Here is a 12,002-nt window from a genome sequence, read left to right on the forward strand (position 1 = left end):
CACCATACATAGTTACCAATTTTTTTTCTGGTGGTGAGAACTTTTAAGATCTACTCTCTTAGCAACTTTCAAATATACAGTACGGCATTACTAATTATAGTTACCATGTTGTATATCACATCCCTGTGACTCATTTATTTTTTAACTGAAAGTTTGTATCTTTTGACTTTCTTCACCTGTTTGGTCCACCCAGCCCCTGCCTCTGGCAACCACCAATCTGTTCCCTGTACAAGAGCTTGGCTTTTTGGTTTTTGCTTTGTTTGTTTTTATTTTTTTTTAATTCTGCTTATGATCATCTTTGTTTCATAAACACTTTAAAAACATTACTTAGATTTCTCCAAAAATTTTTTTAATTAATTAATTTATTTATTTTTGGCTGCGTTGGGTCTTCGTTGGTGCATGCGGGCTTTCTCTAGTTGTGGTGAGCGGGGGATACTCTTCATTGCAGTGCACAGGCTTCTCACTGTGGCAGCTTCTTTGTTGTGGAGCATGGGCTCTAGGCGCACGGGCTTCAGTAGCTGTGGCTCACAGGCTCTAGAGCGCAGGCTCAGTAGTTGTGGTGCATGGGCTTAGTTGCTCTGTGGCATGTGAGATCTTCCCAGACCAGGGCTTGAACCCATGTCCCCTGAAGTGGCAGGTGGATTCTTAACCACTGTGCCACCAGGGAAGTCCCCAAAATTTACTATTTATCACAATAAAACATTGGGGCATTTAGAGCAAATGATATTCCTATTTACACAGATTTTTAGATCCACATATAGGTGAGATTATACAGTATTTGTCTTTCTTTATCTGACTTATTTCACTTAACATAATGCCCTCAAAGTCTATTCATGTTGTCACAAATGGCAAGATTTCATTCTTTTGTATGGCTGAATAATATTTCATTGATTGTATATCACGTCATTTCTATCCATTCATCTGTCGATGGACACCTTGGTTGTTTCTCTATCTTAGCTATTGTAAGTAATGCTGCAACGAATATAGGGGTGCATATATCTTTTCACTGTTGATGTTTTTGTTTCCTCCAGATAGATACCAAGAAGTGGAATTGCTGGGTCCTATGGTAGTTTTATTTTTAAGTTTTTGAGAAACCTCCATACTGTTTTCCATAATGGCTGCACCAGTTTACATTCCCACCAACAGTGCACAAGGGTTCCTTTTCTCCACATCCTCTTTTTGATGATAGCCGTTCTGACAGGGGTGAGGTGATATCTCATCATAGGTTTGATTTGCATTTCCCTGAAGATTAGTGATGCTGAGCATCTTTTCACATACCATTGGCCTTGTGTATGTCTTCTTTGGATAGATGTCTATTCAGTTCCTTTGCCCATTTTTTAATTGCGTTCTTTGGTTTTTGGCTGTCAAGTGGTATGAGTTCTTTATATACTTTGGACATTAGCCCCTTATCCGATATATGATTTGCAAATATTTTCTCTCATTCAGTAGGTTTCCTTATCATTTTATGAATGGTTTCATTTGCTGTGCAGAAGCTTTTTAGTTTGATGTAGTCCCACTTGTTCCTTTCTGCTTTAGTTTCCTTTGCTTTGGGTGTCAAATTCAAAAAATCATTGCAATGACTGACGTTAAGGAGCTTATTGCCTATGTTTTCTTCTAGGAGTTCTGTGGTTTTAGGTCTCATATTCAAGCTTTTAATCCATTTGAGTTCATTTTTGTGAGTGGCCTAGAGTGGTACAATTTCTTTTTCTTTTTCTTTTTTTTTTCACATGTGGCTGTCCAGCTTTCCCAACCCATTTATTGAAGAGAGTGTCCTTTGCCCATTGTATATTCTTGGCTCCTTTGTCATAAATTAATAGACTATGTATGCTTGGGTTTACTTCTGGACTCTCTAATCTACTCCATTGATCTTTGTGTCTGTTTTCATGCCAGCACCATACTGTTTTGGTTACTATAGCCATGTAATATAGTTTGAAATCTGAGCGTGTGTTGCCTCTAGCTTTGTTCTTCTTCTCAAGATAGCTTTGACAGTTCAGAATTTTGTGGTTCCATACAGGTTTTGGGAGTGTTTTTTCTATTTCTGTGAAAAAATAGCATTGGAATTTTGATAGGGATTACATTGAATCTGTACTTTGCTTTGGGTAGTATGGACATTTTAACAATATTAATTCTTCTAATCCATGAGCATAGAGTATCTTTCCATTTATTTGTGTCCTCTCCAGTTTCTTTCATCACTTTCTTGTCATTTTCCGTGTACAGGTCTTTCACCTCCTTGGTTAAATTTATTCCTAAGTATTTTATTCTTTGATTTTTTTTTTTTAAGCAAGACAGCTTGATAGATGGTTCTGTCTTCTTCTGTCTGGAGGTGACTAATGTCAGCCTGTCTATTCTTTTGTGATTTCAGCAGCATTGATGCTCATTGCCTAGATTCATTAGGTCATTAGGGATTGCAAAATGATATTTTAATTCTGTCATTGCTTCTTTATTATTTACTAGCTAGAATACTTTTATATAGAGATACTTTCTCATTAACTACTTGGTTATTTGAGGTACAGTTCAAATAAGAAAGAAAGGATAAATGCTTGATTCTTTCCCTTTATTTACCAGTTTTCAACCTAATAAGTTGACTCTCTCACATCCTCTACTGGTGGCAAATCAGTGTTTTTAAATACCATTATGAACTCACAGGATGAAATACCTCTAATATATCCATTGAAGTTATTATCTTTCCTCATAGTCAAATTGTCTCATCTTTGGTCAGTGGAAGCTTCTTCAAGCTGATTCCCAAATTCTTTTGACGTGGCCCTAGTAGATTGTATTTCCTTCCTTGCTATCTGGTGTGATCAAATCGCCTGGTCTTCTGTTGTTCATTTCTTGTTCCAGCCGTTTCTTCAAGGAGCCCTGATTCCTGTTAATGAGAAATAATATTTCAAGGCCACAAACCAGGCACTAGCACTTCTCTTTGCTACTGAGTTGGTCATTGTTTCTTGGAATTTTCAGAGGACAAGCCAGTACATACATGGGTTTTTTTAAAAGATAAAATGTACCTCTCCTTCATTTCAACACTCCTGTATCTCAGGATTTAAAAAAAGCTGTGGAGAATCCCCAAAGGTGACACACATAGTTAAGAATTTAATGTGGAAGGAACAGCCATAATAACAAGGCCTCATGTTTCTAAAGCGGCGTTCCAACTAAAAATGTACGGCATCTCGGCGTTTTGTCTCCTCTGTCCTCACGACATCTCTCTGAGAAACTGAGGCTTCACTTGCTCTGTTTTACACACGGGGGAGATGGAGCCACGAGGAAGTGTGAGCTGGAACAGAACTGGAACTAAAATCCTTCTTCTCCCACCCCTCTCTCCTATTTGTCCATGTGGCAAATGCAGGATTTTTATAGTTTTTGGATTCTGTTCCCCACTGAATTGCCATATAATTGGCAGGCGGTGTCCCCATGCCTGCCTCACTTGGAACTCTCTGGAATCCTCAGTGAATGTACAAAGTGCCTCAGCTAACACAAGCTGTCGCCTCCAGAATCTCCTTATAAATGAGCCACAGGGCTTCCATAGGTCTTTCTCCTAGTGAGTGAAAATAAATAACACAAAATATAGCGAATGCAGGCCGTGAACAGGCTAAGGGAAACGGTCTCCTGTCCGTCTCTAAAGGAGCGTTGTGTTCAGTTTCTAAATGATTCATCCCTTCCCTCCCCATCGCTGGGGTCATGTTTGAAAACCAGCTGTTCATTGGAAAGTTCTTTCTATCCCCACAGACTATGACTGTGTAAAGTTTCAAGGTTGAGTTCAGCTTGAAATTTGAATTTAATATTGTATGGAATCACAAGGAGAAAAGCAATCAGCCTGCCTTGAGTGAGTTTTTTGAGCTGAATCTGTATTACCGTGAGCACAAGTTTCTCATTCCTGCTGGAGGGCTCTGGAGTAATCAAGAAAACTCTCTCATCTCCCACTCTGCCCCACCCCCTTTTATCTTTCAGTGTCTGTCGGGTTTGAATATGAGACCTGCCCCAGTCTCATCCTGTGGGAGAAAAGGACAGCCCTCCTTCAGGGATTTGAGCTGGACCCTTCCAACCTCGGGGGCTGGTCCCTGGACAAACATCACATCCTCAACGTTAAAAGTGGTACGTGAGCACATTTCCTTTTCCCAAATACGGCCTAGTCTTGCCTCTGGAACCTTCTCTCCGGCCTTGACATTTAAGTGGTAGCCCCCTCCCCTTCCCGTAGCTCTTTTTCATCAAATGACCAAAATACTCGAAAATGTCAAGGAATGTTGAGCTGTTTTTTTCCAGACCATCCACCTTAGTGTACCTCACAGTTCTTCTTCAGTGATCTCTACAAATGTGATCTTACCCCGTACCATGGCCTTGGGGTCTCCCTATCCTATGACAGCTCTCTCAGCATCATGAGGAAGTTGGGGAGCTCCCCAAAGTTGCCGTTTCCTACTGTTTCTCTTCCCTCTGTCACTTCCCCTCATCCTCAGTAAGCCTATAGAAGTGTCCTCCCCAGAGGGCTGCAATAACTGCCCCCATTTACTGCCCCTGCCCCAGGAATCCTACACAAGGGCACTGGGGAGAACCAGTTCCTGACCCAGCAGCCCGCCATCATCACCAGCATCATGGGCAACGGCCGCCGCCGGAGCATTTCCTGTCCCAGCTGCAACGGCCTTGCTGAAGGCAACAAGCTGCTAGCCCCAGTAGCTCTGGCTGTTGGAGTCGATGGGAGCCTCTTCGTCGGTGACTTCAATTACATCCGGCGCATCTTTCCCTCCCGAAACGTGACCAGCATCTTGGAGTTACGGTAAGTGACTGCACAGAAAACCTTCTTTTGCCCTATTGCTCCCAGTGCTACGAAACTTCCTTGGGTAAATGGTGGGGTTCCAGAGAATACAGATTCTGTGTGACGGGCTGAGGTTTAAAACCTAGGCCTGGAATCAGATAAGGACTAGGGGAAATGCTTTGTGTGTCTATAAAACACTGCATGTGTATCTAGTACAGTGGTCGACACCTGCCTTACAGCAAAGGAGAAAGCCTTCGGTCAAGGTGCTGGGGTGGGACCTGGGTAGCCGTGTTGTATAAAACCTTCACATGTGAATCTGACACACACCAAATAGTGAAAGGACCACTACTTGAAGCTGATGGTCCATTTCACGGGTTTCTAAAGTGGTACTTCTTACAAATACAGATTCCTGGAGCCCACCCCCGGGGGCACTGGTTCAGTAAGTCTAGAGAAGGGCCGAGGCATCTCTTCTCTTTGACAGGCTCTGTAGAAGAGTCTGACGCACATCCAAGTTTCAGAACCTCTGACATTCATTTATTAGTTCAGGCATTTATATTGGGCACCTCTGTGTGCTGGCTCACTATGAATTTTCTGGATATCTGTGCACACTTACTAGGATCTGACTTAGAAGTACTGCATAGGCCTTGCTAGGTAACTTCTGTCCACCCCTGGGAGATTCCTCCTGGCCATTGCTAGCTACTGAGTCTGAAGTCCAGGTCTCTGTGCTGGACAAAAGCTCTTTGAAACTCTCTTTTCAGGAAAGTTGATTCTAGGCCCTCAAACCTAGAGAGGGATCTGTAGGTAGAGGGAGAAATGCAGTCTATGAATAAGGGAAATAATTCATTCAACAAGGCAAATATATACTATGTGCGGAACTGTCTGGCGAAGGGAAAAAAACCCAAAACAAACAGAGGAACAAGCAAAGCCTCAGGTGTGTTTGTGGTCTGACAGGGAACTTCAAATTACATCATGTGGACAAATGAAAAATTTTTCAAGAAGCACTAAATGCCATAAGGAAACTCTAACGGGGTAAGAAATAGAACCGTGGTGGTGGGAAGGAGGGAGAAAGAAGCTTCGTAAGATAAAGTAGTCAGAGAAACCCCTCATCCTAGGTGATACTATTTGAGGTGGGACCTGAATGATGAGATCAGCCACGTGAAGACCTGGGGAAAGAGTATCCCAGGCAGAGAAAAGTTGTGCCAAAGCTCTAACATCAGCAAACAGCCTGCTTATTTAAGGAACTGATGGAAGTCCAGTGTGGACTTCTGAGAGTGTCTCAGAGTGGGGCAGAGAGGTAGATAGGGGACCAGCGCTTCAGGGTCTGAATGACCATGTCGACACGTGTGAATCGTATTCTGCTTTTAAATTGATTTTATTAAAGTATAGTTGATTTACTGTGTTGTGTTCATTTCTGCTGTAGAGCAAAGTGATTCAGTTATACATACATATGCATTCTTTTTCTTTTCCATTATGTAATGCACAGCCATTGGAATTTGGAAGTAGGAAGGGGGGTGGAGCTGACATGATCTGATTTGCATTTTTTAAAGAGGACTCTGGCTATTGGGTGAAGAATGGACTGTTGGGGTGTAAGACTACAGTTGGGAGCTGTAGCAATTGTCCAGGATTTGGGGGATGGTGACATGGACTAGGGTGGTAGCAGGGGAGATGGGGAGCTTCCAACTGGAATATATTTTCGAAGTAAATCTGATAGGAATTGTGTTTATAGGGTGTAAAAAAAATGAGGGGAAAAAAGAGAGAGGAGAGAAGAATCAAGGGTGATGCTGGGATTTTGACCTGAGCAACCAAATGGGCGGTGGTCTTTTCTGAGGCAGCTTCAGCTGCCAACTGAAGGACTTAGAAGAAGTCACAGGGCGCACCTACATTCTGTGTGTCTGAGGCCCCTCCTGGGGGAGAGATTAGTGCTCTGACCACCAGAAAGTGATGCTGAGTGTTCTGAGGAGCTGAGACCGTGCCGGGCACTGGGAGGGGTAAAAGGAGAGAAGAAAACCCAGCTTCCACCCAAGAAGGTTCCAGCCTCTGTGATCAGTGATCCAGGATGTGTTTACCAAGCATTAGGGTTGGTCAGGCCCATGCTGGGCTCTGAGGGTCCAAAAGGGGATGAAACCCAGGCTCAAAGAGCACCCATTCGAGGGTGAGAGATGGGGACCTGGGCAAGAAAAGGCAACTCAAGCTGAGTGTTCTGGAAGAGCCAACAGCCAACCATCATGGAAACACAGAGGGGGAGGCCATGGGGTAGAGTAAGAGGGTGTAATCATTGAAAGGCGAACAGTGAGAGGAAGAAGGACGCAAAGTGGAAGAGGCTGGATAATCCTCAGTCCGTCCAAATGACAATCAGACAAGCCACCCTCCTAGAGCTCCCCAGCTAGGTCCCTTTCCTAATACGTTTACTTCCTTTTTTACCCTAGTAAAGCATCTTCTTCGTAGGCATCCTCTGGGCAGTGGAGAGCCGTGAAAGCAGGCAGCGAAGGGGGTGGAGCTGGCGCTGGGCTTTTCCATGAGGGCTGCATGATTTCATCTGGCATTTGTCACCCTCCACATCTGGTCCTGGCTTCTTTGTCGCCTCTCTTCCCGCTCAGAGCCACGTCAGCCCTTGCCTGCCCATCCCCGCCTCCACACCTTGACTCACTCTACTTAAAATACCTTCTCTACCTCGTCTCCCTCATCAGTTCCATCTTTAAGACTGGGCTCTTCCATGAAACCCAGTCTCCCCAGCAGAAATAATTCTCTCCCTCCCCTGGGCCACTTAACTCTAATTTTCCACAAAGGTGACACCATCGACTGCCTTGTTTTTTAGCTATTTCTGCAAGTCTGTAGGGCCCCAGGGTGTGAACTTCTGTAGAGCCGGCACCTTTGACATCTTTGCCCCTTGATGCCCAGAGCGGCGCCTGGCCCACAGGAGGGGGTCAAGACATGTTGCTTGGGTTAAAGGGGACGAAGACCAGCATCCACCGTTTGGTTGGAGTTTGTCCCTGATTCCACGTCTCTGAAGTTGCAGGGGCCACAACATCAATGGTACAAGCTAAGGGCCCACGTGGTGACATTGAGGACAGCTGCGGAGAAGTGTAACTGTCAATTTCCCTTCACGGCTGTGATTTTTTTTTTTTTCCCCCTTTTTAACCGCCTTTGGACTCGCTCTTGTTTTATCAGCCAGGTATCCAGGCGATTAGAAGTTAAGCTTTAACAAGAACACTGGTTTGATTCCTCTTTTCTTCCCACAACATACCGGAAAACAAAGGGATGTCAATCCCCTGTCTTCAAAACAGTAACCAGCAAAGGGCGGGGAGGTGGGGGGCCATGGGCGGGCAGGGAGAGACCTGTCGTGCTTCTGTCTTTTCTCCAGTGTGAGTTGGCAGCTGAACGATCCAGTTTTGGGAGTCGGTGCCCGTCCCTGTCTCACTTACCCAACCCAGAGCTGACCCTCCGAACCCGAATTTTATTTAAACGTTCACTCTCCTTCTCCCTTGCTTCTTCCTTTGCCTAACCAAAACATGCAGGGGCAGAGTTCTACGTGCTTGAAAAACTTCTGATGGTAGAAGGAGCCTTATTCCTAGGTAAACCGGTTATCACCTGGCAGCTCCAATTCCACCGGCATTCAAGACATTTTCAACACCCACCTCCCCAGAAAGCCTGATACCCCACCTCTAGGAGCCCATTTCCCTTCTCATAACTATCACCCTCTTCAGATGGTCCTTGGGAAACCCAGGCCCTGGGGAATAGAGTAAATCTGTCAGTCACTCACATCTTAGGGTGAACTTTGGTCAGCGGGAAAGTTTTCCTTTCTCCCCCCATTTGAGACTATCTCAAGACGTGAACCCCAGTGTGAGGCAGTAAATGATGACGGACGGGACAGTGTCGCTCTGCCTTTTCTTAACTTGGCCCCTTTCCATAAACATAAGAATCTCACACTTTCCTTCATGTTTGAAATTCTACTTTTCTTTTCATTTTCCCATTATAAAATTATATTATGATATGAACTATGCTTTTTTTCCATCTAAAACACTTCCCCATGCTGAGATTCTGACGGAGGTATTGGGGTAGGTCAGCAGCATCATTGCACCAGGGAGGATGTTTAGGGGAGGGAATGGTCCAGCCCAAATGTGTGAGTGCTAGAGAGGGAAGAGACGCAAGAAAAGTGGGAGCCTAGGAAGGCGGGCAAGGGCAGCAGAAATTGAAAGTAAGCTTCCCCAAAGGCCAGCTTTGCCTAAGAGTACAGCTCCAACAGACCCTGCTTAATGCCAACGTAGAACATTAGGGAGGAGAATGAGATTGTAGTCAGAGAGGAATGCTTCCTCTGTGAGGTCAGGGTATAAACATGGAGGTCAGGAAACAAAATATAACACAGCACCTACCCAGAGTAACAATGACAACGATATTTCCATACAATTTTGGACAGTTCTTGGCACTGTGTTCAAAGCTCCTTCACCAAGGAGGTACCCAGGTTTCATGGGGCCTGAATCTTATGCAATTTGGGAATGAAACTGACTATTATTTAGGATAAGAAAAGAAACCAAAACAAATTGCAAATTTGGAAAGTCTGACAATTAGTGCAAACATCACAACATCCAGACAAATAACCTAAAATTTGTTGTTAATTAACTATTACACTTCCACGATATATGACTTCTCCATTGAGCACGCCACTTTCTGTAATGATGCTAGGTGAGTTGGCATGATAGGGCAGGAGGATTCCTGAAAGCCGTGAGTACCAGAATGGCCTGCAACCATCTAAAAGATGGTAGAAGGACCACGTATGAGCTGCATAAGTACATCCGCCTAAAACTGAACTATATGTATCTCAACTCACTTCTCTTGAGTTAGAACTAAAACATACAAACAAAAACTGGTGGCTCCAACTCCACCCTGTTCTGTGGCACAGAGGGATAGAATTGGAATGAAAAGAGACAACAGTCTCATCTTATTGCAGCTCTGTGATTCTGAGCAGAACGTGAGGGATTGGAACTCATCCAAGGCAGGGTCTGGCAGCGCTAAGGGAAGCAGCCTATTCCTTCCTCCACTCAAGAACCCATTTTTCCAGCCCTTACTCTCTCCGGGGCTCTCTACTAAGAATCAGCTGTATGGAGATGAGTCAGTCATGTCCAGATTTACTTACTCGCTTCTGTTCACGATGAAGCTAGGAAGACAAGCACACACACATAAATCACAAGACAGCCTGCTGAGAGCTCCCTGAGACGAGCGGAGAAGGCTTGGGGAGACCCTGAAGGCTTTGCAGGGAGTCATTGAGACTCCACAGTGTGAAGAGCTAATCCTTCTCAGTTCTCAAATCCGAGACACCACTTTTTCCTCAAAGGGTTGGTTTCTTTGAAGCCATGGACGCAAAGCCTAGGCCTGTCCCTTGTAAGTAGGGCACCTATGCTCTTCTGTTGGGTTGGCCCAAAAGTTTGTTTGGTTTTAAGAAAAATAAAAGACCTTTTTCATTTTCACCAAGGACTTTATCGAACAAAGGATTCATGAACTGAACGAACATTGTGGCCAACCCAATACACAGACTGACTCACCGGTGCTCTTATCTGGGTTTGTTGCCTGCTAAACACCCACTCTGCTAATGGCCTTGGTCTGGAATCGCGGTGACCTCAGCCTTTCTCCAAAGTTCAGATCTACATGATCATTTGCACTCTGCAGTCTCAGTGACTTAGTCACCCCTGCCTTCTCCTTCCCCCAACACAGGTATTATATTAATCAACTTAAAGCAGATGTTCTTGGCAAAGAAGTAGGTCGGGTCTGCAGACCCAAATCCCAACCAGTCTTTTGACAAAATCTTGACTGAAAAAAAGTGGAATCGATATTGCAATAATTAAGAGCCAAATATGACTACCACTGGCGGCAGATAACATTTCACTTTCATTAAGCAATATAAAATAGATGTGAGAATTCCTGGCTGCCACCCTGACACACCAGGCTTTGCAGAATGAATCTTAAATTGCACTATGTCAGTCAGAGCTCAAGAGTTATCAGCATCATTTAATTAACTTTTTTTTAATGTAAAAACTAACATGTTGGAATAAAATATAAAAATGTAATCCCTGTGCAAACCCACCACTAATGATGGCGCCCGGCAGAGACCCGAGCCGCACCCAGGCAGGAATCAGGGCATTAAACCCTCTTTGTTCCTTCCTTGAAGCCTCCTCCCTTAGCTGGAAGGGAAAGAGGGGTCAGGGGTTTCTTCCACGTTGGCCTAGGAGCCTCAGGAGTGGGGAGCACTTTTCTATTTAAGGCCCTAGCCTCTCTCCTCTTCTCCTCAATGCCCTTAAGATTCAGCCACTCTCCTGTTGGAACTGACGTGTATTTTTATTCTTAAAAGAAAACAGAAGCAACACTTTGACTAGTTTTCCGAAAAAGAATGTGAACTGGAGTCTTTGGCTCCAATTACGAGAGGATGGTAATCGCCTGTGAGTTTCACTGATGGGTGTTATCTGTAAGAAAGAATGCACACTTGGGGGCCCACGCGGGCGAGGGAGATGGGGAGAGGGGAGGGGGCAAGGAGCAGAGCGAGGAAATGGTTGAGACTCTCAGGGTTCAACAGGGTGTTTGGCAAATGCAGTTGGCTGTGGGCAGGGCCGCTCGCTCTCTCGGGTGGGACAGACTCTGTAATGCACCAGTGGCAAGTAGATGGTTCAGGCATCACCACACCCAAGGCGGATGTTCCAAAGGCGTCCCAGCACTCTTGACGGCTGAGCTTGAATTTGGCTTCAGAATCCTCCCACTCCCGCCCTCCCAGCAGCCATTACCAATCGATAGGTGTTGGCACTCAAGAGGTAACCTGCGTGCCAACCCTTCATTAGCCTGTTTCACCTGTTGCCACCTGTGTCACGTGATGCCCCATTGCTGGTCAGAGAATTCAAGCTTTCTTGTCTAGATTCTCCAATGGCCGGGAGGAATCCAAGATCAGAGGAGCTTCCCAGATAATTGTGCTGGGAGCCGTCAGCTAGAAGGGAAAAAAAAAAAAAGAAAAAGAGTGCCTTTTGGGGGGGAGCCCATTACACAAGAAACGAAAATGTTATGTTTGCTTTATCATCAGTTCTTCCGCTAACTGTTTGTTCTTTTTCCTTCTGTTTTCTTTCTCTAAAGAAATAAAGAGTTTAAACATAGGTAAGATGAAGAAGTCTTTCTCGTATAATTCGATGTGGTTCGTTTGCTACCTTGTGTTTGCTTTTTGTTCTGTGCTTTCTTGTGTAATGTTGTATATTTTTATGTACCAAACATAGTAACTTTTTATGTG

At 44.5% G+C, this 12,002-nt stretch overlaps 1 protein-coding gene across 6 annotated transcripts in view; it reads left to right on the forward strand.

The window, feature by feature from the left end:
- TENM2 (teneurin transmembrane protein 2) overlaps positions 1 to 12,002 on the forward strand; it is a 3,004,989-nt gene that overhangs the window by 2,925,340 nt on the left and 67,647 nt on the right. For all 6 annotated transcript variants that reach the window (XM_060296575.1, XM_060296573.1, XM_060296574.1 and 3 more), the window contains 3 exons: positions 3,946 to 4,089; positions 4,516 to 4,765; positions 11,852 to 11,872. In XM_060296575.1, the coding sequence (XP_060152558.1) occupies positions 3,946 to 4,089; positions 4,516 to 4,765; positions 11,852 to 11,872 (415 nt within the window). The remainder of the gene's footprint in view (positions 1 to 3,945; positions 4,090 to 4,515; positions 4,766 to 11,851; positions 11,873 to 12,002) is intronic.

Source organism: Globicephala melas, chromosome 3 (assembly GCF_963455315.2).
Source record: "Globicephala melas chromosome 3, mGloMel1.2, whole genome shotgun sequence".
In the NCBI taxonomy this organism is placed as follows: Eukaryota; Metazoa; Chordata; class Mammalia; order Artiodactyla; family Delphinidae; genus Globicephala; species Globicephala melas.